At 43.9% G+C, this 27,821-nt stretch overlaps 2 protein-coding genes across 8 annotated transcripts; both read left to right on the top strand.

Annotated features, from left to right (window-relative positions):
• The first annotated feature begins 418 nt into the window (after positions 1 to 418).
• LOC148380552 (janus kinase and microtubule-interacting protein 3-like) lies at positions 419 to 16,644 on the top strand. 6 transcript variants are annotated; one of them, XR_015855218.1, is made up of 9 exons: positions 419 to 433; positions 6,162 to 6,250; positions 9,884 to 9,913; positions 10,105 to 10,272; positions 10,385 to 10,461; positions 10,925 to 11,101; positions 16,174 to 16,244; positions 16,381 to 16,485; positions 16,630 to 16,644. XR_015855218.1 is itself a non-coding variant. In XM_088366111.1 (7 exons), exons 4-7 carry the CDS (start codon positions 10,976 to 10,978, stop codon positions 14,315 to 14,317), a joined length of 594 nt encoding a protein of 197 aa, XP_088222237.1. In that variant the 5' UTR covers positions 6,182 to 6,250; positions 10,105 to 10,272; positions 10,385 to 10,461; positions 10,925 to 10,975; the 3' UTR covers positions 14,318 to 14,332. The 6 variants fall into 6 exon arrangements, 3 of the variants coding, with proteins under 3 accessions (XP_088222237.1, XP_088222235.1, XP_088222236.1); XR_015855217.1 differs by lacking the exons at positions 16,174 to 16,244; positions 16,381 to 16,485; positions 16,630 to 16,644 and adding an exon at positions 11,229 to 11,526; XM_088366111.1 differs by lacking the exons at positions 419 to 433; positions 9,884 to 9,913; positions 16,174 to 16,244; positions 16,381 to 16,485; positions 16,630 to 16,644 and adding exons at positions 13,446 to 13,688; positions 13,835 to 14,051; positions 14,310 to 14,332 and having other exon boundaries at positions 6,182 to 6,250.
• A 546-nt stretch (positions 16,645 to 17,190) lies between these two features.
• LOC148380551 (janus kinase and microtubule-interacting protein 3-like) lies at positions 17,191 to 19,360 on the top strand. 2 transcript variants are annotated; one of them, XM_088365519.1, is made up of 8 exons: positions 17,191 to 17,412; positions 17,498 to 17,731; positions 17,852 to 17,917; positions 17,979 to 18,047; positions 18,124 to 18,201; positions 18,258 to 18,491; positions 18,571 to 18,696; positions 19,066 to 19,360. In XM_088365519.1, the coding sequence occupies exons 1-7, from the start codon at positions 17,323 to 17,325 to the stop codon at positions 18,685 to 18,687; spliced, it is 888 nt and encodes a 295-aa protein (XP_088221645.1). In that variant the 5' UTR covers positions 17,191 to 17,322; the 3' UTR covers positions 18,688 to 18,696; positions 19,066 to 19,360. The 2 variants fall into 2 exon arrangements, with proteins under 2 accessions (XP_088221645.1, XP_088221644.1); XM_088365518.1 differs by lacking the exon at positions 19,066 to 19,360 and having other exon boundaries at positions 18,571 to 19,011.
• Positions 19,361 to 27,821: the final 8,461 nt, after the last annotated feature.

Genomic DNA, 27,821 nt, shown 5'->3' with positions numbered 1-27,821 from the left:
CGTACACGGTAAGTACAACTCATCGTTTTTAAAAAGAAGTACTTTTGTTGCCCTGAAAAGCGAGTGAGCGTGGCGTTTGTGGGGGACGTCGAATTTCGACGATTCTTTCTGGTCAACGGTTGTAAATGATTGTGTTGATTAAAAAAGAAAACTTGATGTAACTCTACTTTTAACTGCCGTTTCAGATAGATTTGGAATTGCATCACATCCAATTTTGCCTAGAGCGTACACGGTAAGTAACACTCGTTGTGTTTAAGGAGATTTACGTTTGTAATAGCAGAAGTGTAGCCGCGTTGCGTTGTACGTGTGAATGTTGGTCCGGGCGAAATGTTAATGTTTAATTTCATTCCTTTAGGTTCCACGGTGTTTGTTGGCTGCAAGTTTTCCACTGCAAGAAGAGGCTCATATCATTGACCAGGAGCGAGCTACAATGGTGAGTAGCCATAACATTTATGTTAAACACTTCCTATTTCATGTCTAACAGTACTTGATTTAACAAATAACCATAAATAAATACAGTGTGGGCACTGAAGTTAACATATGTGATTATACTGCCTAATCTGTCACCGAGTAGATTGTTGCAAAGTAATATAAGATCCAAAGTTGTAATTCAGAATAGTTTTCAAAAGAAGGCCATTAGAATTATATACAAGTCTGATTACCCTGAACAAGCTATTAATTAAATCACAAATTCTTCAATTCAAAGATTTGGTAGATTATCAGACAAATAATGTCTAACAGTAATTGATTTAACACATCACGATAAGTAGATTGAGTGTGGGCACTCTCAAGTTAACATATGTGATTATACTGCCTAATCTGTTACAGAGTATGTTGTTGCCAAGTAATGTAGAATAGATCCAAAGTAGTAATCCAGAATAGTTTTGAAGAGGCCATTAGAATGATAAACAAATCTGATTACCTTGAACATGATAACAAGCTAAGTGTTTAATATGTCCTATGAAGTCAAAATTGGGCACCATCATGTGGTGAAATTTGGAATTGCATCACATCCAATTTTGCCTGGGAACAAACAGATTAAATAAATCTTAGTTTTGAATAAGCCACTCCTTCTCAAACAAGTAAACTCTGCCCATTTCGCGCAGTAGATGTTCTGTTAATATCTAGTATTTATACAAAGTCATAATTTAAATTGCTTTCAACCTTCATTCATCGGTTCAACCAACATTACTCGCTCTTATTACCAACTTGTATTGATTTAACTAAGCGTTTAATACTTCCTATCAGGTCTCAAGGCAAGATTTGGCAAAATACAATTTCAGCAAATCCAATTTTGCCAGGGAACAAAAATAGATTAAATAAACTAAATAAGTCTTCTTCCCATTAAATAAATCAGAAAAGTCTGTCTTGTAACCAGTCCTCTTCAAACAAGTAAAGTCTGCCCATTTTGTGCCGTAGATTTTGTGTCTATGCCTAGTATTTAAACAAAATCATAATTTAAACGACTTCTTTCCTTCATTCACTTTGGAAATTTGGAATTGCAGCAAATCGAATTTTGGCAGGGAACAAAAATAGATCAATTAAACTAAATAAGTCTTCTTCCCATTAAATAAATTAAAAAAGTCTGTCTTGTAACCAGTCCTTTTCAAACAAGTAAAGTCTGCCCATTTTGTGCCGTCGATTTTGTGTTAATGCCTAGTATTTATACAAAATCATAATTTAAAGGACTTCATTCCTTCATTCACTTTGGAAATTTGGAATTGCAGCACATCAAATTTTGCCTGGGAAGAAAAGTAGATTAAATAAATTTAATAAGTCTTACTACTTCCCATTAAATAAATTAAATACGTCTTACTTGTTCCCACTCCTTTTCAAAACAGTAGTTTAAAACGAGGGCCCTTCACTCAATCTTTAACCTCAACCCCGCACGTTGTGTTGTATCTGTGAATGTTGGTTGTGGCCAAATGATAGTTTTCTTTCATTCGTTTAGGTTCCAAGAAAACTTGATGTAACTCTACTTTTAACTGCCGTTTCAGATAAGCGGGTATTACGTCGCAGTCATGTGCCGCGGATATGACGTAATTGCCCGAACCTCCGATTCAAATCTGTTGGCGCGATGGCCGTGAGCCACTGAGCAGCGACGATTATCAACAGAAATATCTTTATTTTCTGCTTGCAACTGGACCGTCTAGAGCGTACACGGTAAGTAACACTCATTGTGTTTAAGGAGATTTACGTTTGTAATAGCAGAAGTGTAGCCGCGTTGCGTTGTACGTGTGAAAATTGGTCGAGGCGAAATGTTAATGTTTAATTTCATTCCTTTAGGTTCCACGGTGTTTGTTGGCTGCAAGTTTTCCACTGCAAGAAGAGGCTCGTATCATTGACCAGGAGCGAGCTACAATGGTGAGTAGCCATAACATTTATGTTAAACACTTCCTATTTCATGTCTAACAGTACTTGATTTAACAAATAACCATAAATAAATACAGTGTGGGCACTGAAGTTAACATATGTGATTATACTGCCTAATCTGTCACGGAGTAGATTGTTGCAAAGTAATATAAGATCCAAAGTTGTAATTCAGAATAGTTTTCAAAAGAAGGCCATTAGAATTATATACAAGTCTGATTACCCTTAACATAACAACAAGCTATTAATTAAATCACAAATTCTTCAATTCAAAGATTTGGTAGATTATCAGACAAATAATGTCTAACAGTAATTGATTTAACACATCACGATAAGTAGATTGAGTGTGGGCACTCTCAAGTTAACAGATATGATTATACTGCCTAATCTGTTACAGAGTATGTTGTTGCCAAGTAATGTAGAATAGATCCAAAGTAGTAATCCAGAATAGTTTTGAAGAGGCCATTAGAATAATAAACAAATCTGATTACCTTGAACATAATAACAAGCTAAGTGTTTAATATGTCCTATGAAGTCAAAATTGGGCACCATCATGTGGTGAAGTTTGGAATTGCATCACATCCAATTTTGCCTGGGAACAAACAGATTAAATAAATCTTAGTTTTGAATAAGCCACTCCTTCTCAAACAAGTAAACTCTGCCCATTTCGCGCAGTAGATGTTCTGTTAATATCTAGTATTTATACAAAGTCATAATTTAAATTGCTTTCAACCTTCATTCATCGGTTCAACCAACATTACTCGCTCTTATTACCAACTTGTATTGATTTAACTAAGCGTTTAATACTTCCTATCAGGTCTCAAGGCAAGATTTGGCAAAATACAATTTCAGCAAATCCAATTTTGCCAGGGAACAAAAATAGATTAAATAAACTAAATAAGTCTTCTTCCCATTAAATAAATCAGAAAAGTCTGTCTTGTAACCAGTCCTCTTCAAACAAGTAAAGTCTGCCCATTTTGTGCCGTAGATTTTGTGTCTATGCCTAGTATTTAAACAAAATCATAATTTAAACGACTTCTTTCCTTCATTCACTTTGGAAATTTGGAATTGCAGCAAATCGAATTTTGGCAGGGAACAAAAATAGATCAATTAAACTAAATAAGTCTTCTTCCCATTAAATAAATTAAAAAAGTCTGTCTTGTAACCAGTCCTTTTCAAACAAGTAAAGTCTGCCCATTTTGTGCCGTCGATTTTGTGTTAATGCCTAGTATTTATACAAAATCATAATTTAAAGGACTTCATTCCTTCATTCACTTTGGAAATTTGGAATTGCAGCACATCAAATTTTGCCTGGGAAGAAAAGTAGATTAAATAAATTTAATAAGTCTTACTACTTCCCATTAAATAAATTAAATACGTCTTACTTGTTCCCACTCCTTTTCAAAACAGTAGTTTAAAACGAGGGCCCTTCACTCAATCTTTAACCTCAACCCCGCACGTTGTGTTGTATCTGTGAATGTTGGTTGTGGCCAAATGATAGTTTTCTTTCATTCGTTTAGGTTCCAAGAAAACTTGATGTAACTCTACTTTTAACTGCCGTTTCAGATAAGCGGGTATTACGTCGCAGTCATGTGCCGCGGATATGACGTAATTGCCCGAACCTCCGATTCAAATCTGTTGGCGCGATGGCCGTGAGCCACTGAGCAGCGACGATTATCAACAGAAATATCTTTATTTTCTGCTTGCAACTGGACCGTCTAGAGCGTACACGGTAAGTAACACTCATTGTGTTTAAGGAGATTTACGTTTGTAATAGCAGAAGTGTAGCCGCGTTGCGTTGTACGTGTGAAAATTGGTCGAGGCGAAATGTTAATGTTTAATTTCATTCCTTTAGGTTCCACGGTGTTTGTTGGCTGCAAGTTTTCCACTGCAAGAAGAGGCTCGTATCATTGACCAGGAGCGAGCTACAATGGTGAGTAGCCATAACATTTATGTTAAACACTTCCTATTTCATGTCTAACAGTACTTGATTTAACAAATAACCATAAATAAATACAGTGTGGGCACTGAAGTTAACATATGTGATTATACTGCCTAATCTGTCACGGAGTAGATTGTTGCAAAGTAATATAAGATCCAAAGTTGTAATTCAGAATAGTTTTCAAAAGAAGGCCATTAGAATTATATACAAGTCTGATTACCCTTAACATAACAACAAGCTATTAATTAAATCACAAATTCTTCAATTCAAAGATTTGGTAGATTATCAGACAAATAATGTCTAACAGTAATTGATTTAACACATCACGATAAGTAGATTGAGTGTGGGCACTCTCAAGTTAACAGATATGATTATACTGCCTAATCTGTTACAGAGTATGTTGTTGCCAAGTAATGTAGAATAGATCCAAAGTAGTAATCCAGAATAGTTTTGAAGAGGCCATTAGAATAATAAACAAATCTGATTACCTTGAACATAATAACAAGCTAAGTGTTTAATATGTCCTATGAAGTCAAAATTGGGCACCATCATGTGGTGAAATTTGGAATTGCATCACATCCAATTTTGCCTGGGAACAAACAGATTAAATAAATCTTAGTTTTGAATAAGCCACTCCTTCTCAAACAAGTAAACTCTGCCCATTTTGCGCAGTAGATGTTCTGTTAATATCTAGTATTTATACAAAGTCATAATTTAAATTGCTTTCAACCTTCATTCATCGGTTCAACCAACATTACTCGCTCTTATTACCAACTTGTATTGATTTAACTAAGCGTTTAATACTTCCTATCAGGTCTCAAGGCAAGATTTGGCAAAATACAATTTCAGCAAATCCAATTTTGCCAGGGAACAAAAATAGATTAAATAAACTAAATAAGTCTTCTTCCCATTAAATAAATCAGAAAAGTCTGTCTTGTAACCAGTCCTCTTCAAACAAGTAAAGTCTGCCCATTTTGTGCCGTAGATTTTGTGTCTATGCCTAGTATTTAAACAAAATCATAATTTAAACGACTTCTTTCCTTCATTCACTTTGGAAATTTGGAATTGCAGCAAATCGAATTTTGCCAGGGAACAAAAATAGATCAATTAAACTAAATAAGTCTTCTTCCCATTAAATAAATTAAAAAAGTCTGTCTTGTAACCAGTCCTTTTCAAACAAGTAAAGTCTGCCCATTTTGTGCCGTCGATTTTGTGTTAATGCCTAGTGTTTATACAAAATCATAATTTAAAGGACTTCATTCCTTCATTCACTTTGGAAATTTGGAATTGCAGCACATCAAATTTTGCCTGGGAAGAAAAGTAGATTAAATAAATTTAATAAGTCTTACTACTTCCCATTAAATAAATTAAATACGTCTTACTTGTTCCCACTCCTTTTCAAAAAAGTAGTTTAAAACGAGGTCCCTTCACTCAACCTTTAACCCTATTTATTCACCTTCTAGGCTAAGTGTTAAAGGCTAAGTGTTAAAGGCTAAGTGTTAAAGGCTAAGTGTTAAAGGCTAAGTGTTAGAGGCTAAGTGCCAGAGGCTAGGCGCCAGAGGCGAGTTTTTGTGGGCTGAAGTTTTAGTGGGGTTAGTGTGAATACAATCCAAAAGAATACAACAGAATACAATACAATAGAATATAATACATAGATTAAATTATATAGCTCTTACTACTTCCCATTAAATAAATTAAATACGTCTTACTTGTTCCCAATCCTTTTCAAAAAAGTAGTTTAAAACGAGGGCCCTTCACTCAACCTTTAACCTCAACCCCGCACGTCACATTGTGTTGTATCTGTGAATGTTGGTTGTGGCCAAATGATAGTTTTCTTTCATTCGTTTAGGTTCCACGGTGTTTGTTGGCTATGTTTTCCACTGTCAGAAGGATGAAAATACAAAGTACAACGCTTGGACGTGGGCGAAGGCGTCACCGGTGAGTCCTTCCTTCCTATTTATTTACCTTCTAGATGCTAGAGGCTAAGTGTTAGAGGCTAAGTGTTAGAGGCTAAGTGTTAAACACAATAAGAACAACACAACGATACTGCACTGAACAACACGATACCGCACTGAGAAACACGATACCGCACTGAACAACACGATACCGCACTGAACAACACCATGCCGCACTGAACACCATGCCACACTGAACAACACCATCCCGCACTGAACAACACCATCCCGCACTGAACAACACCATGCCGCACTAAACAACACCATGCCGCACTGAACAACACCATGCCTCACTGAACGACACCATGCCGCACTGAAAGACACCATGCCGCACTGAACGACACCATGCCGCACTGAAAGACACCATGCCGCACTGAAAGACACCATCCCGCACTGAACAACACCATCCTGCACTGAACAACACCATCCCGCACTGAACAACACCATGCCGCACTGAACAACATTATGCCGCACTGAACATTATGCCGCACTGAACAACACCATGCCGCACTGAACAACACCATGCCGCACTGAACAACATTATGCCGCACTGAACAACACCATGCCGCACTGAACAACACCATGCCGCACTGAACAACACCATGCCGCACTGAACAACACCATGCCGCACTGAACAACATTATGCCGCACTGAACAACACCATGCCGCACTGAACAACACCATCCTGCACTGAACAACACCATTCCGCATTGAACACCATGCCGCACTGAACAACACCATCCCGCACTGAACAACACCATCCCGCACTGAACAACACCATGCCGCACTGAACAACATTATGCCGCACTGAACAACATTATGCCGCACTGAACAACACCATGCCGCACTGAACAACACCATGCCGCACTGAACAACACCATGCCGCACTGAACAACATTATAACGCACTGAACAACACCATCCCGCACTGAACAACACCATGCCGCACTAAACAACATTATGCCGCACTGAACAACATTATGCCGAAATGAACAACACCATGCCGCACTGAACAACACCATGCCGCACTGAACAACACCATGCCGCACTGAACAACACCATGCCGCATTGAACAACACCATGCCGCACTGAACAACACCATGCCGCACTGAACAACACCATGCCGCACTGAACAACACCATGCCGCACTGAACAACACCATGCCGCACTGAACAACACCATTCCGCACTGAACAACACCATGCCGCACTGAACAACATTATGCTGCACTGAACAACACCATCCTGCACTGAACAACACCATCCCGCACTGAACAACACCATGCCGCATTGAACAACACCATCCTGCACTGAACAACACCATCCTGCACTGAACAACACCATGCCGCACTGAACAACACCATGCCGCACTGAACAACACCATGCCGCACTGAACAACACCATGCCGCACTGAACAACATTATGCCGCACTGAACAACATTATGTCGCACTGAACAACACCATGCCGCACTGAACAACACCATGCCGCACTGAACAACATTATGCCGCACTGAAAAACACCATGCCGCACTGAACAACACCATCCCGCACTGAACAACACCATCCCGCATTGAACAACACCATCCTGCACTGAACAACACCATGCTGCACTGAACAACATTATGCTGCACTGAACAACACGATCCTGCATTGAACAACACCATGCCGCACTGAACAACACCATCCTGCACTGAACAACACCATCCCGCACTGAACAACACCATCCCGCATTGAACAACACCATCCTGCACTGAACAACACCATGCCGCACTGAACAACACCATCCTGCACTGAACAACACCATCCCGCACTGAACAACACCATGCCGCACTGAACAACACCATGCCGCATTGAACAACACCATCCTGCACTGAACAACACCATGCCGCACTGAACAACACCATGCCGCACTGAACAACACCATGCCGCACTGAACAACACCATGCCGCACTGAACAACATTATGCCGCACTGAACAACATTATGTCGCACTGAACAACACCATGCCGCACTGAACAACACCATGCCGCACTGAACAACATTATGCCGCACTGAAAAACACCATGCCGCACTGAACAACACCATCCCGCACTGAACAACACCATGCCGCATTGAACAACACCATGCCGCACTGAACAACACCATGCTGCACTGAACAACATTATGCTGCACTGAACAACACGATCCTGCATTGAACAACACCATGCCGGACTGAACAACACCATCCTGCACTGAACAACACCATCCCGCACTGAACAACACCACCCCGCACTGAACAACACGATCCCGCATTGAACAACACCATCCCGCACTGAACAACACCATGCCGCACTGAACAACACCATTCCGCACTGAACAACACCATGCCGCACTGAACAACACCATGCCGCACTGAACAACACCATGCCGCACTGAACAACACCATGCCGCACTGAACAACATTATGCCGCACTGAACAACACCATGCCGCACTGAACAACACCATCCCGCACTGAACAACACCATGCCGCATTGAACAACACCATGCCGCACTGAACAACACCATCCTGCACTGAACAACACCATGCCGCACTGAACAACACCATGCCGCACTGAACAACACCATGCCGCACTGAACAACACCATGCCGCACTGAACAACATTATGCCGCACTGAACAACACCATGCCGCACTGAACAACATTATGTCGCACTGAACAACACCATGCCGCAATGAACAACACCATCCCGCACTGAACAACACCATGCCGCATTGAACAACACCATGCCGCACTGAACAACACCATCCCGCACTGAACAACACCACCCCGCACTGAACAACACGATCCCGCATTGAACAACACCATCCCGGACTGAACAACACCATGCCGCACTGAACAACACCATTCCGCACTGGACAACACCATGCCGCACTGAACAACACCATGCCGCACTGAACAACACCATGCCGCACTGAACAACACCATGCCGCACTGAACAACATTATGCCGCACTGAACAACACCATGCCGCACTGAACAACACCATCCCGCACTGAACAACACCATGCCGCATTGAACAACACCATGCCGCACTGAACAACACCATCCTGCACTGAACAACACCATCCCGCACTGAACAACACCATGCCGCATTGAACAACACCATGCCGCACTGAACAACACCATCCTGCACTGAACAACACCATCCCGCACTGAACAACACCATGCCGCACTGAACAACATTATGGCGCACTGAACAACATTATGCCGCACTGAACAACACCATGCCGCACTGAACAACACCATGCCGCACTGAACAACACCATGCCGCACTGAACAACACCATGCCGCACTGAACAACACGACGTCGCACTGAACAACACGACGCCGCACAGAACAACACGACGCCGCACAGAATAACACAATACCGCACAGAACAACACAATACCGCACAAACAGTTTTAGATAATATTACGTCGCAGTCATGTGACGCGGACATGACGTCAATAGGCGGAACTCACGGCAAAATTATAATCCGTGGGCGTGGCTTGCAACAGGAAGTAGGAAAGCGGCAATTATGGCAAACAAGACACAGCGGTTAGTAACACGATGACTAACAAGGCAAATATTTTTGTTTTCAGCTTGCAACTTGACCGTCTAGAGCGTACAAGGTAATTACAACTGTTTTTTTTTTAGCCCTGAAAAGCGAGGGAGTGTGGCGTTTGGGAGGAATGTCGAACTCGGCGTCTGCTTCCAGCCACAGACGCCAAATTTCGACGATTATTTCGACTGGTCAACGGTTGTAAATTATTGCGTTGACTAAAAACTTTATTTAACGCTACTCTTAACTTTGCCGTTTCAGATATGCGGGTATTACACCGCGGAAATGACGTCAATAGGCTGAACTCTCGCCAAAATTCAAATCTGTGGGCGCAATGGCCTTGAGCGAGACACCGGATACAAACACGACGATTATCAACAGAAATATCTTTATTTTCTGCTTGCAAGTGGACCGTCTAGAGCGTACACGGTAAGTACAACTCATTGTGTTTAAAAAGATTTACGTTTGTGTAGTTTGCGTTGCGTTGTATCTGTGAATGTTGGTTGAGGCTAAATGTTAATGTTTAATTTCATTCCTTTAGGTTCCACGGTGTTTGTTGGCTGTATGTTTTCCACTGCAAGAAGAGGCTCGTATCATTGACCAGCAGGAGCTACAATGGTGAGTACCCCTTTCGTCTTCCATTTATGTTAAACACTTCCTATTTCATGTCTAACAGTACTCGATTTAACAAATAACCATAAATAAATACAGTGTGGACAGTCACGTTAACATATGTGATTATCCTGCCTAATATGTTTATCACAAATATGTCACTAATCACTAATATGTTTATTTGTTTATCACAACACCTTTGGACCTTCAGCAATCGATTATTTCCCTTCATCTACATAGAGACAGAACGATGGTGTCTTAAACATCTCATTTCACCAAATAACTTCACGCAGGTGGATAACGGCCGTCTCGGTCACGCTATGTTGCGTGATGCAGTTTTGAAGAACCAAATGCATTTATTCAATGAATAAGTCAAGCTAGTTCTATGTTTATGATGTTGTAAGTTACGGTACCGATTGAAGTTGAGTTCGAAGCCAGTGGAAAACAGCGCTGCGTTTGTGCTCTCCAGGTACAAATGTTGTGATCTCTGACTGACGACCGGGCGAGACTCGAGTAAGAGATGTCCAAACGAGCTCCGGCAGGGCGGGCCAAGGCGGAGCGAACGGACGCCCTTCAGGCCGCCAATGACGAGCTGAGAACCAAACTGATGGACGTCCAGTTAGAACTTCAGCAGGAGAAGAACAAGGTGAAAACCTCAACAGACAGACACTGCCTGCCTCCCTGCCTGCCTCCCTGCCTGCCTCCCTGCCTGCCTCCCTCCCTCCCAGTTTTCCCGATGTAGATTAGACATGCGTGTGCCATGACTGTGTCAGCCTACATCAACAAATGCACCGAGGACGTCAGCACCACTAAGAATATCATCACCCGGGGCAACCAACGACCCTGGATGACTGAGGAGGTACGTCAAACGCTACGAGCGCGGAACTCTGCCTTCAAGTCTGGCGACAAGGAGACACTGAGGACAGCGAGAGCCAACTTGAACCGTGCCATCAGGATAGCGAAGCGAGACCGCAGTCGAAAATTTCAGGATCGTTTCCACGACGTCAAAAACATCAGGAGTATGTGGCAAGGCATACGGGCGATTACAGACTACAACTCACCCTCCCCCCCCCCCCGGTGGGTGTAGTTGATGTTGACTTTCTAAATGGTCTAAATAACTTCTTTGGGAGGTTCGAGGCACTAAACGGCACTCCAGCAGTTAAAACTGTCCCCCATCAGGAAGAGGAGGTACTCTGCCTTGACTCCGCCGATGTGTTGAAGACCCTGAGGAGAGTCAACCCCTGTAAGGCCCCTGGCCCCGACAACATTCCTGGGCGTGTGTTCAGGGAATGTGCAAGTCATCTGGCTGGGGTCATCACAGACATTTTTAACACCTCGCTGGGCCAAGCCACAGTGCCGGCGTGCTTTAAGACTGCCTCCATCATTCCGGTGCCGAAGAAACCTCAAATCACCTCATTTAATGATTACCGGCCTGTTGCACTGACTCCGGTTATGATGAAGTGCTTCGAAAGGCTGCTTAAAGGTCACATCGTTTCCAGACTCCCCCTATTATTTGACCCGTTCCAGTTTGCCGACCGGCAAAACCGCTCCACTCAGGACGCCATCTCCTCCGTTCTTCACCTGAGCCTGGCTCACCTGGAGGAGAAGAACACCCATGTGCGGAGGCTGTTCCTGGACTTCAGCTCAGCGTTTAACACCATCATCCCACAGCATCTGGTAGGAAAATTGGAACACCTGGGCTTCAACACCCCCCTTCGCAACTGGCTGCTAGACTTCCTCACCAACAGACCTCAGTCAGTCCGGGTCGGACAGAACACCTCTGATGTCATCACCCTCAGCACAGGCTCCCTTCAGGGCTGCGTCCTGAGCCCCCTGCTGTGCACCCTGATGACACACGACTGCGTCCTCAGGTTCACCACCAATCACATCGTGAAGTCAGCAGACGACACAACGGTGGTGGGGCTCATCAGAGACAACAACGACCTGGACTACAGAGAGGAGGTGGAGCAGCTGGTGGCCTGGTGCAGAGAAAACAGCCTGATCCTGAATGAGGAGAAGATGAAGGAGATCATCGTCGACTTCAGGAAAAAACAGCCTCACCACGCTCCACTGATCATCAACAGCTCAGCTGTGGAGGTGGTCAGCACCACCAAATTCCTGGGGGTCCACATCACAGAAGACCTCACCTGGACTATGAACACTACGGCACTGGTCAAGAGGGCACAGAAGCGCTTGTACTTCCTGCGGAGGATGAGGAGAGCCCACCTGCCCCCACCCATCATGAGGACGTTCTACAGGAGCACCATAGAGAGCATTCTGACAAGCTGTCTCTCTGTGTGGTGTGGAGGCTGCACCGCCTCCGATTGGAAGAACGTGAGGAGAGTGGTGAGGACAGCAGAGAGGATCATAGGGGCTCCTCTTCCCTCCATTCAGGACATTTCATCTCAGCGCTGCATGTCCCGTGCCCGTAACATCATCAATGACCCATCACACCCCCACCATGGACTGTTCTCCCTGCTGCCCTCTGGGAAGAGGTTTGCAGCATCCGCTGCAGGTCCACCAGGTTCTGCAACAGCTTTTTCCCTGCTGTCATCAGACTGTTGAACACTAGAACTGTTGAGCTCTAAACTGAACTCTGCATCACACATTCACAGAACTGTACTTTATGACACTACGGACCTCTATCTTGCACTATCTCGCACTACCAACTTTACTGAACTTGTATAAACCCTTTAAATAGAAGTTTAATACATGGTTTAGCATTCCTCTGCACACTCTTGAATACTGTTTTGCCTACTTGCACTATTGCATAATTATCACTGCTGCACTTATTTTTAATATATATATATATATATATATATATAGTATATATGTATATATATATATATTCATAGGATATGTTACTTCTATTCAACTGCAATATCACTACTTTGTTGTAAGACGTATGCAACGGAATTTCGTTTTGTATGCACCATGTGCAGACAAGATGACAATAAAGTTTGTCTAAGTCTAAGTCTAAGTCATGTCAGGTCAGCTGTCTGGAGAGAGAGAGAAGTCAGGACCTGCGGGCGGAGCACCACCGTGCCACCGCCGCCATGACGGAACTCAAAAGCAAACTCCATGAGGAGAAGCAGAAAGAGTTAGCCATTACCAGGGAGACATTACTGCGGCAGCATGAAATGGAGCTGATGAGAGTGATCAAAATCAAAGATGGAGAGATCCAGCGACTGAATGCCTTGGTCCTCAGCCTGAGGGACGGCTCCATGGACAAGGTGATCCGCTCTATCCGTGTCTGACTATCCGCACGCCACGTCGGGCTTCGATGCGGCCGCTACCGTATTGTGTAGCTTGTCCCCAGTAAGCGTCGCGGCGCTCCGTTGCGGTCTCAACGGCCCGGTGTGGCGCAATGTCTGCTCAGGTGAGGAGGGGGGGCGCTTTGCTGGCGGAGGTGGAGGAGACGCGGCGGTGTCGGGAGACCGAGCGGTGTCGCCTCCACCAGGAGCGCGGAAGAAGCCCTGGCAGCGGCCCAGCAGGCCTGGCAGTCCCGAGCGGCCGAGCTCCGATCGGCTCATCACCAGCATCGGGAGGAGCTGAGCCGAACCAAGAGAGACTGCGAGAGGGAGATCCGCCGACTGGTAGGACTGATCAGATGCGCGGTGCGTGGCTATGTTCCCAATTTCGTTGTATACCTGCAGTGCAATGACACCTAAGGCATTCTATTCTATTCTATTTCACAAGAAGAAAATGTCCGGTTGCTCGCTTCGCTTTTGTCACAGCAAAGGTGTTCTAGTCGATTCAAGAAAAAAATTGGCCGGTTGCTCTCTTTGTTTTTGTCACAATTCTGGCAAATGAGTTTGCCCGCCTGCCTGAGCGCTCCCCGTTTGTACATCCAGACGGATGAGATCAAGCTGAAAGACAGAGCGGTTAGTGTTTTGGATGAAGCCCTGGGGCCGGCCACGTCCACCGCCTTCAGCTGCAGACTCAGGCTGCCGAGCAGCAGATCGCTGCCCTGAGGGATTCCCAAAGGGCGGGCCTAAACTACCCTGGAAGTGGGGTCAACGCCGCTACTAGCAATCCTCTTTATTGCGTAAGCCACCTCATCACACACTTGCAGTACGCATGACTTAGTTCGTTGCTGGAGGAAGGTAGCACAAAAACAGTTTTGAACTTTGAACGAGTGCTTGTGTGTGTGTGTTGCGGGGCGTTTTCAGTCTCAGGAGGATCGGGACACGCGACGGTTTCATCTGAAAATCGCTGAGCTCAGCGCAGTCATCAGGAAACTGGAGGATCGAAACGCCCTGCTTTCTGAAGAGCGCAATGAACTGGTAATTTATTGACGGCACGCTTGAAGGTTTGCGCTACGTTTGATGCGCGCCATCCAGCGAGGCACCCATTGCGCTTGCTTATTAGTTGAGCGGCGCGGCGAGTCGGTTGCCTGGTAGATGTCTTTTATTGGGAGCCAAAGCCACGATTCCGTTCAAACCGATGCAAAAGGAATGGATACGTTCTGGCCCGCGTGTTGTGCGTCTTTCACATCCCGCACTTCATGCTTGCAGCTAAAGCGACTGAGAGAAACAGAAAGCCAGTTTCTGCCACTCCTGTACAAAAACAAACGCCTGAGCAGGAAGAATGAAGAACTCTCGCTGGTGCTGTGTCGCCTTGAAAACAAAGTGCGCTTTGTCACCCAGGAGAACGAGGAGATGGCAAGCTTGGTAAGTCGACGCGGACAACGGCGGCGTGCCAACAGAGTCCACTGCATTTGTGTTCCACAGAGAAGGCCTAGTTCGCTCAATGACCTGGACCGCGGTTGCGGCCAGCAGGACGGTGAAATGGAGTTCCTTCAAGTTGTGGAGCAGCGGCACATCATCGACGACTTGTCCAAGGTCTTCAGGCAGGCGACTCGGTGCACGTACGGCAGCGCCGCGCTCGCTCGCTGTCGCCAGGAAACCTTTTCCGTCCAAAGCTTGGCCGGCGGCCGCCATCCAAAAAATTGGCCCCTTAAATTCCGACCTTTCAAGCAGGAGCATTGTGCGCACGCGTTTGAACACGCTTTAGACTTGTTTTGCCGTTTTCAGCAGCTCAAAGCTCCCGTTTTGTCAGCGCCTTTGCCACTCGCTGTGCGCTGAAAACGACGGACTTGCCCGGCTGCTCAGCCCGTCAACCATGAGCCGCGAGCGCGACGTCATTGTCCGTAGGCAGCTAGTGGCAAAATGCACCCTGTTAGAGTTGCGCTCGCTCCAACTTATTTTGCAAGAACCACACGGGAGACAAGTAAGTTCTTTTGGACACCTGCAGGTGGAGAGTCCATCCGTTGTACGAATGAAGTCTGACTCTCGGCTCCTGCACGAGCATTTTAATTAAGAGAAACAGGGTGGGTGTAAGAGTGGATTGAATAGAGGAAGCCCTTGACCTCTAGTCAAAACATAGCAAGGGGTGTTTTACAACTTTGTGTAGGAAGGGATAAGCGATAGGGATAAATAGGGGATAAATAATATTATTTATTACAGGTCGCAGTCAAAGTCAAAGCAACACAATGATACGATAAAGATAATCTGGAAAACCCTGACACACCCTGTAGTTGTCACTTTTGGAAAAGACGAGCGTCCCTCCAATCATCGCCGGTGATGTGTTTTTCAGGCTCTGGAGACAGGAGCTCATGTCAGAAATGTCATTGTGAGTCGCGTTTGTTTCTGCGCCGGAGCCGTTCGTTCCCTTTGCATCCAAAGAATCTCAAAGGCGGATTATTTGTGTCGACAGGAGAGAGATTTGCTGCTACGATACCGACGTCGAGAATCTCTGAGGAGGAACAAAGCGTGAGGTCCTGCAAGGTGAGTCTGTTTGTTTGCGGCTGCTTGGTGTTGCGCAAGATGAAATGGCCTTTTTCTCGCTATCGTTCCTCTCGTCGATTCATCGTGAGGTGTCGCTTCAGTTTGTTCAGAGAGATGTTTGCTTCCGCGCCCGCAGGTCATCGAAACATTTTACGGCTACGACGAAGACGTGTTGGTGGACTCGGACGGATCGTCCTTGTCTTTTCACACCGACAGAACCCCCGACACGGAACCCGAAGAGGTAGCCCGCCATTTCTGCCAGCGTATTGGCACCAAACATTCCTCTTCAGCCTGGAATCGGACTCGTCTTTGCGTCGCGGGTGCTTTGTCGCCGGTCTGACTGATTCTGGTACTAGTGCTGTGTTGCATTGGTGTGTGCATGAAGAGGCGGAGCTTCGCTACCGCCAGCTGACGCAAGAATATCAAGCGCTGCAACGAGCCTACGCTCTGCTAGCCCAGACCAGCGAAGGGGACTACGACGCCGAGAAGGAGATCAAGGTGGCGCCCCTTCCCGCAACCCCCGGCCGGGTCGCAGCCTCCCCGTTCTCACCCAGCCTCGGGTGTTCTCTGGTCTGAAAGGAGGAGGAGGAGCCTCCCTCCTCCTCCTTTCAGACCAGAGAAAAGCTGATGGTAGAAATGGGTCACTATCAAAGCAGAGTAGCAGATCTGGAGTCAGCGCTGAAGCAACAAGGACAGGTAAGCTCATCAATGAGCACACCTTTTTCTCAGACAAAATAGCTACATTCTTCAGTCACTCATCCGTCTGGCATTACTGGACCAACCCCCCCCCCCCCCACCCCCCCCCGAACGTGGCTGGGAAAATGCGGAGAAAAGCAAATGTCATTTTCCAGTCAACCAAAGAATTTGTGGATGAAAATGACACAACATTCCAAAGCTGTCCACGCGTTTGTCTCTTCTAGAATGTCAAGTGGGTGGAGGAGAAGCAGCTGCTGCGTCAGAGCAATCAGCAGTTGGCGGAAAAGGTGACGGAAAGAAAGGCGCTGGGCGGAGTCGCTTGGCGTCACACCTGTCGGGAAGCCCCGCAGATGAGGTCTGACTGTCTTTTCAGGTCAGGCGGATGGAGGCGGAAGAAGCGCGTCTGAAAGAGCACATCCAGGATATCCGAGACCAAAACGAACTGCTTGAGTTCCGCATCCTGGAGCTGGAGGTGGGAAGACTCGCACAAGCGTGTTGAGGCCAGAGATGTGACGGACGGACGGACGGACGGACGGATGCATGCCTCTGCCTTTCAGGAGAGGGAGTGGCGCTCCCCCGTCTTGAAGTGTCTGCAAGTCCGTTTCCCAGACGGCCTCAGCCCTTTGCAGATCTACTGCGAGGCCGAGGGCGTGAGCGTACGTAAGCCGTCCCTCGCAACCCTAACCTTAACCCGAGGTCCCAGAACACCTTACATTGCTCCTTGCGCCTTTCCCCCGGACATCGTCATCAGTGATCTGATGAAGAAGCTGGACATCCTGGGCTATAACGCCGTAAGTGTATGTCGAACTCCTTATGTTCGCACTCCACGAGACTCGGCGGCTCAAATGTGACTTTTGGAAGGCTTTGCGCTGAAAGAAGCTTGTTGACGCTGTGCCTTTGGGCTCTTGCAGAATCTCACCAACGAGGAGCAGGTGGTCGTGATTCACGCCAGGACCCTTCTCACCCTAGCCGAGAAGGTAACGCGCACGTCCACGCACGCTCTCGCATTCTGCTTATGTGACAGCAGCCTTTCCTCAGTGGTTAGAATACATCAAAGTGACCAAGTCAGCACTTCAACAGAAGATGTTGGACATTGAAAGTGAGAAGGTAGACAGACACGCGACATCAGCCAAGGGGAACTCCGGCAATGTGCCCCAACAATTCTGACCTTGAGCTGTGCTAGGATATGTTCTGCAAGCAGAAGGGCTACCTGGATGAAGAGTTGGACTTCAGGAAGTGTTCCATGGACCAGGCTCATAAGGTAAGCCGCCCTCAAATCTCCCGCCGGACCACTGATGGACGAGGATTGCGGCCCAGAGGATCCTGGAGCTGGAGGCCATGTTGTACGAGGCGCTACCGCAGCGGGACTGCCCCGCCACGGACGGCGAAAAAGCCAGCCACGCTGGCGTGAATGACGTGCTGACGGCGGATCAGAGAGAAGAGCTTAGGAGCGCCGTGGACCAATGGAAGCGAGCCCTGATGTGCGAGTTGAGGGAGCGCGACGCTTGCATCCTCCAAGAGAGAATGGATCTGCTGCACAGCGCGCAACAGGTAAGGGCCCAAAGCCAGCCCGGCACTTACTTGCACGCTTACTGGCTTTTGAATGCCACTTTCCATTTGTCCGTCCTAGAGGAACAAAGAGCTGAAAGAATTCATCGAAGCTCAGAAGAGACAAATCAAACAATTGGAGGAGAAGTTTCTGTTTCTCTTTATATTCTTCTCCTTGGCCTTCATTCTGTGGCCCTAACACCAGCTGGTGAGTGAGCTCCAGCGGCACCGCACTCGACACCTCCGATACACTGCCAGCCGGTCTCAGACGTTGGCAGACGCTCCGATGCCAACGTATACCCCCCGCCACGGTGACAGAGGCACCGCGTCACACCGGCGCTCATCCAATCAGAAGGCAGGAAAAGCAAATTCACATGCAGGGCACTTTTGAACCAGAAGAGAGCGCCACAAAAAACGGTTGTTGCCCCAAACGCGCACTAAAAAGGGTCAGAATAACAAGAGTCCCACTGGCCAGCCGGGGCCACCCGTCCAGCTGTTTCTTCAGGGGGGAAAAAATTTGGAGTCACCGGTGAGTACATTTTGCATTTAGCTCTGATTTTCTGCTTCTGTCTTCAAGTGTGTGGCATCCTGCGATCAAAGATTCAGCCAACCCCAAAGCGGTTGACCTCAACGTCCCACCACCATGCCTACCAGAGCAGGTGACGTGATGCTTTGGACATCCTTCCGTCTCAGATGCCCAAAAGTACTCTTTGCCACATCTGCGGCAATACGGTGTCTTTTCAAAGGTGCAAATAAATCCAGCGTGGGCGGAACACGCACGTCTTCGGTTTTTCCCGCTTTGTTTGTGTGACAGCTGTTGTGAAAATTTTATACAAATAAAGTTGTATAGTACAGGTTTGGCCAAGCCGCAACTCCCGAACCGCATGCGGCTCTTTTATGTTCATATCAACATTTGTGTGTGTGTGTGGGGGGGGGGGGGGGGGGTTGTGCGTGTTGGCTTCACTTGAGTTCAATTTGGTATTTTGGTCAAAAGCGCATGTGGTGAAATTCCACAAAGTAGGATGGGCAAACACATTTCTTTAAACTATGAGTGTCAATTGGGCTCTCGAAATGGCAGGGAAAAGATGCACAGCAAAACGAAAATACGTAGATGAACACAGGACGTTTTAATCAGAGTGGGAAAGTTTCTATTTTTTGTTGAACGTGATGGCAAACCATTCTGCCTGATATGTCAGACCTCAGCGCATTTCAAAGATTCAAATCTTCAGCGCCATGCACTTCAGCTCACTCCATGCTAACATTGATCAGGCGTCGAACCCGCATCATCATGCTTAAGAGGTGGCCATGCTAACCAGTGCGCCATTATGTCAACGCATAATAACTAAGTCTACTGGTCAAAACAGCGGTTACTATATGACGTCGCTACGTCGTGGTCACGTGACGCAGACAAGACGTCAATGGACGTGGGCAGAGTTAACTTGTTTAAAAGGGAGTAGGCAGAAGAAATATTTAATTTATTTAAATCTATTTTGAGTGCACACCATTATGCCAATGCATAACAACTGTAAATCTACTAAACAAAACAGCGGTTGCTATATGACATCTGCCACGTCGTGGTCACGTGACATACGTGACGTCGATGGGCGTAACTTTCGCCGGAATTCAAATCCGCGGGGAGAGTTAACTTGTTTAAAAGAGAGTGGGCAGAAGAATTATTTAATTTATTTAAATCTATTTGGTGTGTGCGCCATTATGTCAATGCATAACAACTGTAAGTCTACTAAACAAAACAGCGGTTGCTATATGACGTCTGCCACGTCGTGGTCACGTGACGCGGACGTGACGTCGACGCCTACTTTACATCCCACCGATCACAGGACCCCTCGGCTGCATAACCGTGCACCCTTCCCAACCAATCGGATTTGCTATACGCGAAAACGACGCCAATGGAAAGAGCTTCCGCCCAAATTTAAATCCGTGGGCGTGGCTCGCAGCAGGAAGTAGGAAAATGGCGGCGATGTTGACAAAGACACGGCGGATGGTAACATACGACTAACAAGAGAAATATTTTTATTTTCTGCTTGCAACTGGACCGTCCAGAGCGTACACGGTAAGTACAACTCATCGTTTTTAAAAAGAAGTACTTTTGTTGCCCTGAAAAGCGAGTGAGCGTGGCGTTTGTGGGGGACGTCGAATTTCGACGATTCTTTCTGGTCAACGGTTGTAAATGATTGTGTTGATTAAAAAAGAAAACTTGATGTAACTCTACTTTTAACTGCCGTTTCAGATAGATTTGGAATTGCATCACATCCAATTTTGCCTAGAGCGTACACGGTAAGTAACACTCGTTGTGTTTAAGGAGATTTACGTTTGTAATAGCAGAAGTGTAGCCGCGTTGCGTTGTACGTGTGAATGTTGGTCCGGGCGAAATGTTAATGTTTAATTTCATTCCTTTAGGTTCCACGGTGTTTGTTGGCTGCAAGTTTTCCACTGCAAGAAGAGGCTCATATCATTGACCAGGAGCGAGCTACAATGGTGAGTAGCCATAACATTTATGTTAAACACTTCCTATTTCATGTCTAACAGTACTTGATTTAACAAATAACCATAAATAAATACAGTGTGGGCACTGAAGTTAACATATGTGATTATACTGCCTAATCTGTCACCGAGTAGATTGTTGCAAAGTAATATAAGATCCAAAGTTGTAATTCAGAATAGTTTTCAAAAGAAGGCCATTAGAATTATATACAAGTCTGATTACCCTGAACAAGCTATTAATTAAATCACAAATTCTTCAATTCAAAGATTTGGTAGATTATCAGACAAATAATGTCTAACAGTAATTGATTTAACACATCACGATAAGTAGATTGAGTGTGGGCACTCTCAAGTTAACATATGTGATTATACTGCCTAATCTGTTACAGAGTATGTTGTTGCCAAGTAATGTAGAATAGATCCAAAGTAGTAATCCAGAATAGTTTTGAAGAGGCCATTAGAATGATAAACAAATCTGATTACCTTGAACATGATAACAAGCTAAGTGTTTAATATGTCCTATGAAGTCAAAATTGGGCACCATCATGTGGTGAAATTTGGAATTGCATCACATCCAATTTTGCCTGGGAACAAACAGATTAAATAAATCTTAGTTTTGAATAAGCCACTCCTTCTCAAACAAGTAAACTCTGCCCATTTCGCGCAGTAGATGTTCTGTTAATATCTAGTATTTATACAAAGTCATAATTTAAATTGCTTTCAACCTTCATTCATCGGTTCAACCAACATTACTCGCTCTTATTACCAACTTGTATTGATTTAACTAAGCGTTTAATACTTCCTATCAGGTCTCAAGGCAAGATTTGGCAAAATACAATTTCAGCAAATCCAATTTTGCCAGGGAACAAAAATAGATTAAATAAACTAAATAAGTCTTCTTCCCATTAAATAAATCAGAAAAGTCTGTCTTGTAACCAGTCCTCTTCAAACAAGTAAAGTCTGCCCATTTTGTGCCGTAGATTTTGTGTCTATGCCTAGTATTTAAACAAAATCATAATTTAAACGACTTCTTTCCTTCATTCACTTTGGAAATTTGGAATTGCAGCAAATCGAATTTTGGCAGGGAACAAAAATAGATCAATTAAACTAAATAAGTCTTCTTCCCATTAAATAAATTAAAAAAGTCTGTCTTGTAACCAGTCCTTTTCAAACAAGTAAAGTCTGCCCATTTTGTGCCGTCGATTTTGTGTTAATGCCTAGTATTTATACAAAATCATAATTTAAAGGACTTCATTCCTTCATTCACTTTGGAAATTTGGAATTGCAGCACATCAAATTTTGCCTGGGAAGAAAAGTAGATTAAATAAATTTAATAAGTCTTACTACTTCCCATTAAATAAATTAAATACGTCTTACTTGTTCCCACTCCTTTTCAAAACAGTAGTTTAAAACGAGGGCCCTTCACTCAATCTTTAACCTCAACCCCGCACGTTGTGTTGTATCTGTGAATGTTGGTTGTGGCCAAATGATAGTTTTCTTTCATTCGTTTAGGTTCCAAGAAAACTTGATGTAACTCTACTTTTAACTGCCGTTTCAGATAAGCGGGTATTACGTCGCAGTCATGTGCCGCGGATATGACGTAATTGCCCGAACCTCCGATTCAAATCTGTTGGCGCGATGGCCGTGAGCCACTGAGCAGCGACGATTATCAACAGAAATATCTTTATTTTCTGCTTGCAACTGGACCGTCTAGAGCGTACACGGTAAGTAACACTCATTGTGTTTAAGGAGATTTACGTTTGTAATAGCAGAAGTGTAGCCGCGTTGCGTTGTACGTGTGAAAATTGGTCGAGGCGAAATGTTAATGTTTAATTTCATTCCTTTAGGTTCCACGGTGTTTGTTGGCTGCAAGTTTTCCACTGCAAGAAGAGGCTCGTATCATTGACCAGGAGCGAGCTACAATGGTGAGTAGCCATAACATTTATGTTAAACACTTCCTATTTCATGTCTAACAGTACTTGATTTAACAAATAACCATAAATAAATACAGTGTGGGCACTGAAGTTAACATATGTGATTATACTGCCTAATCTGTCACGGAGTAGATTGTTGCAAAGTAATATAAGATCCAAAGTTGTAATTCAGAATAGTTTTCAAAAGAAGGCCATTAGAATTATATACAAGTCTGATTACCCTTAACATAACAACAAGCTATTAATTAAATCACAAATTCTTCAATTCAAAGATTTGGTAGATTATCAGACAAATAATGTCTAACAGTAATTGATTTAACACATCACGATAAGTAGATTGAGTGTGGGCACTCTCAAGTTAACAGATATGATTATACTGCCTAATCTGTTACAGAGTATGTTGTTGCCAAGTAATGTAGAATAGATCCAAAGTAGTAATCCAGAATAGTTTTGAAGAGGCCATTAGAATAATAAACAAATCTGATTACCTTGAACATAATAACAAGCTAAGTGTTTAATATGTCCTATGAAGTCAAAATTGGGCACCATCATGTGGTGAAGTTTGGAATTGCATCACATCCAATTTTGCCTGGGAACAAACAGATTAAATAAATCTTAGTTTTGAATAAGCCACTCCTTCTCAAACAAGTAAACTCTGCCCATTTCGCGCAGTAGATGTTCTGTTAATATCTAGTATTTATACAAAGTCATAATTTAAATTGCTTTCAACCTTCATTCATCGGTTCAACCAACATTACTCGCTCTTATTACCAACTTGTATTGATTTAACTAAGCGTTTAATACTTCCTATCAGGTCTCAAGGCAAGATTTGGCAAAATACAATTTCAGCAAATCCAATTTTGCCAGGGAACAAAAATAGATTAAATAAACTAAATAAGTCTTCTTCCCATTAAATAAATCAGAAAAGTCTGTCTTGTAACCAGTCCTCTTCAAACAAGTAAAGTCTGCCCATTTTGTGCCGTAGATTTTGTGTCTATGCCTAGTATTTAAACAAAATCATAATTTAAACGACTTCTTTCCTTCATTCACTTTGGAAATTTGGAATTGCAGCAAATCGAATTTTGGCAGGGAACAAAAATAGATCAATTAAACTAAATAAGTCTTCTTCCCATTAAATAAATTAAAAAAGTCTGTCTTGTAACCAGTCCTTTTCAAACAAGTAAAGTCTGCCCATTTTGTGCCGTCGATTTTGTGTTAATGCCTAGTATTTATACAAAATCATAATTTAAAGGACTTCATTCCTTCATTCACTTTGGAAATTTGGAATTGCAGCACATCAAATTTTGCCTGGGAAGAAAAGTAGATTAAATAAATTTAATAAGTCTTACTACTTCCCATTAAATAAATTAAATACGTCTTACTTGTTCCCACTCCTTTTCAAAACAGTAGTTTAAAACGAGGGCCCTTCACTCAATCTTTAACCTCAACCCCGCACGTTGTGTTGTATCTGTGAATGTTGGTTGTGGCCAAATGATAGTTTTCTTTCATTCGTTTAGGTTCCAAGAAAACTTGATGTAACTCTACTTTTAACTGCCGTTTCAGATAAGCGGGTATTACGTCGCAGTCATGTGCCGCGGATATGACGTAATTGCCCGAACCTCCGATTCAAATCTGTTGGCGCGATGGCCGTGAGCCACTGAGCAGCGACGATTATCAACAGAAATATCTTTATTTTCTGCTTGCAACTGGACCGTCTAGAGCGTACACGGTAAGTAACACTCATTGTGTTTAAGGAGATTTACGTTTGTAATAGCAGAAGTGTAGCCGCGTTGCGTTGTACGTGTGAAAATTGGTCGAGGCGAAATGTTAATGTTTAATTTCATTCCTTTAGGTTCCACGGTGTTTGTTGGCTGCAAGTTTTCCACTGCAAGAAGAGGCTCGTATCATTGACCAGGAGCGAGCTACAATGGTGAGTAGCCATAACATTTATGTTAAACACTTCCTATTTCATGTCTAACAGTACTTGATTTAACAAATAACCATAAATAAATACAGTGTGGGCACTGAAGTTAACATATGTGATTATACTGCCTAATCTGTCACGGAGTAGATTGTTGCAAAGTAATATAAGATCCAAAGTTGTAATTCAGAATAGTTTTCAAAAGAAGGCCATTAGAATTATATACAAGTCTGATTACCCTTAACATAACAACAAGCTATTAATTAAATCACAAATTCTTCAATTCAAAGATTTGGTAGATTATCAGACAAATAATGTCTAACAGTAATTGATTTAACACATCACGATAAGTAGATTGAGTGTGGGCACTCTCAAGTTAACAGATATGATTATACTGCCTAATCTGTTACAGAGTATGTTGTTGCCAAGTAATGTAGAATAGATCCAAAGTAGTAATCCAGAATAGTTTTGAAGAGGCCATTAGAATAATAAACAAATCTGATTACCTTGAACATAATAACAAGCTAAGTGTTTAATATGTCCTATGAAGTCAAAATTGGGCACCATCATGTGGTGAAATTTGGAATTGCATCACATCCAATTTTGCCTGGGAACAAACAGATTAAATAAATCTTAGTTTTGAATAAGCCACTCCTTCTCAAACAAGTAAACTCTGCCCATTTTGCGCAGTAGATGTTCTGTTAATATCTAGTATTTATACAAAGTCATAATTTAAATTGCTTTCAACCTTCATTCATCGGTTCAACCAACATTACTCGCTCTTATTACCAACTTGTATTGATTTAACTAAGCGTTTAATACTTCCTATCAGGTCTCAAGGCAAGATTTGGCAAAATACAATTTCAGCAAATCCAATTTTGCCAGGGAACAAAAATAGATTAAATAAACTAAATAAGTCTTCTTCCCATTAAATAAATCAGAAAAGTCTGTCTTGTAACCAGTCCTCTTCAAACAAGTAAAGTCTGCCCATTTTGTGCCGTAGATTTTGTGTCTATGCCTAGTATTTAAACAAAATCATAATTTAAACGACTTCTTTCCTTCATTCACTTTGGAAATTTGGAATTGCAGCAAATCGAATTTTGCCAGGGAACAAAAATAGATCAATTAAACTAAATAAGTCTTCTTCCCATTAAATAAATTAAAAAAGTCTGTCTTGTAACCAGTCCTTTTCAAACAAGTAAAGTCTGCCCATTTTGTGCCGTCGATTTTGTGTTAATGCCTAGTGTTTATACAAAATCATAATTTAAAGGACTTCATTCCTTCATTCACTTTGGAAATTTGGAATTGCAGCACATCAAATTTTGCCTGGGAAGAAAAGTAGATTAAATAAATTTAATAAGTCTTACTACTTCCCATTAAATAAATTAAATACGTCTTACTTGTTCCCACTCCTTTTCAAAAAAGTAGTTTAAAACGAGGTCCCTTCACTCAACCTTTAACCCTATTTATTCACCTTCTAGGCTAAGTGTTAAAGGCTAAGTGTTAAAGGCTAAGTGTTAAAGGCTAAGTGTTAAAGGCTAAGTGTTAGAGGCTAAGTGCCAGAGGCTAGGCGCCAGAGGCGAGTTTTTGTGGGCTGAAGTTTTAGTGGGGTTAGTGTGAATACAATCCAAAAGAATACAACAGAATACAATACAATAGAATATAATACATAGATTAAATTATATAGCTCTTACTACTTCCCATTAAATAAATTAAATACGTCTTACTTGTTCCCAATCCTTTTCAAAAAAGTAGTTTAAAACGAGGGCCCTTCACTCAACCTTTAACCTCAACCCCGCACGTCACATTGTGTTGTATCTGTGAATGTTGGTTGTGGCCAAATGATAGTTTTCTTTCATTCGTTTAGGTTCCACGGTGTTTGTTGGCTATGTTTTCCACTGTCAGAAGGATGAAAATACAAAGTACAACGCTTGGACGTGGGCGAAGGCGTCACCGGTGAGTCCTTCCTTCCTATTTATTTACCTTCTAGATGCTAGAGGCTAAGTGTTAGAGGCTAAGTGTTAGAGGCTAAGTGTTAAACACAATAAGAACAACACAACGATACTGCACTGAACAACACGATACCGCACTGAGAAACACGATACCGCACTGAACAACACGATACCGCACTGAACAACACCATGCCGCACTGAACACCATGCCACACTGAACAACACCATCCCGCACTGAACAACACCATCCCGCACTGAACAACACCATGCCGCACTAAACAACACCATGCCGCACTGAACAACACCATGCCTCACTGAACGACACCATGCCGCACTGAAAGACACCATGCCGCACTGAACGACACCATGCCGCACTGAAAGACACCATGCCGCACTGAAAGACACCATCCCGCACTGAACAACACCATCCTGCACTGAACAACACCATCCCGCACTGAACAACACCATGCCGCACTGAACAACATTATGCCGCACTGAACATTATGCCGCACTGAACAACACCATGCCGCACTGAACAACACCATGCCGCACTGAACAACATTATGCCGCACTGAACAACACCATGCCGCACTGAACAACACCATGCCGCACTGAACAACACCATGCCGCACTGAACAACACCATGCCGCACTGAACAACATTATGCCGCACTGAACAACACCATGCCGCACTGAACAACACCATGCCGCACTGAACAACACCATCCTGCACTGAACAACACCATTCCGCATTGAACACCATGCCGCACTGAACAACACCATCCCGCACTGAACAACACCATCCCGCACTGAACAACACCATGCCGCACTGAACAACATTATGCCGCACTGAACAACATTATGCCGCACTGAACAACACCATGCCGCACTGAACAACACCATGCCGCACTGAACAACACCATGCCGCACTGAACAACATTATAACGCACTGAACAACACCATCCCGCACTGAACAACACCATGCCGCACTAAACAACATTATGCCGCACTGAACAACATTATGC

Source organism: Syngnathus floridae, chromosome 21, assembly GCF_059516105.1.
Source record: "Syngnathus floridae isolate MCC-2025c chromosome 21, RoL_Sflo_1.0, whole genome shotgun sequence".
Taxonomy (NCBI): Eukaryota; Metazoa; Chordata; class Actinopteri; order Syngnathiformes; family Syngnathidae; genus Syngnathus; species Syngnathus floridae.
Note: the sequence above shows the minus strand (reverse complement) of the source record. Positions and strands in the feature narration are given on the sequence as shown.

Bases quoted from the DNA above. Each gene is read 5' to 3' on its own strand.
- LOC148380552 (XM_088366111.1), top strand. From the start codon at position 10,976: ATGTCCAAACGAGCTCCGGCAGGGCGGGCCAAGGCGGAGCGAACGGAC. The intron at 11,102-13,445 runs GTGAAAACCTCA...AAGTCATGTCAG, and splicing joins TTCAGCAGGAGAAGAACAAG to GTCAGCTGTCTGGAGAGAGA. The intron at 13,689-13,834 runs GTGATCCGCTCT...ATGTCTGCTCAG, and splicing joins GGGACGGCTCCATGGACAAG to GTGAGGAGGGGGGGCGCTTT.
- LOC148380551 (XM_088365519.1), top strand. From the start codon at position 17,323: ATGGAGGCGGAAGAAGCGCGTCTGAAAGAGCACATCCAGGATATCCGA. The intron at 17,413-17,497 runs GTGGGAAGACTC...TCTGCCTTTCAG, and splicing joins TCCGCATCCTGGAGCTGGAG to GAGAGGGAGTGGCGCTCCCC. The intron at 18,048-18,123 runs GTAGACAGACAC...GAGCTGTGCTAG, and splicing joins TGGACATTGAAAGTGAGAAG to GATATGTTCTGCAAGCAGAA.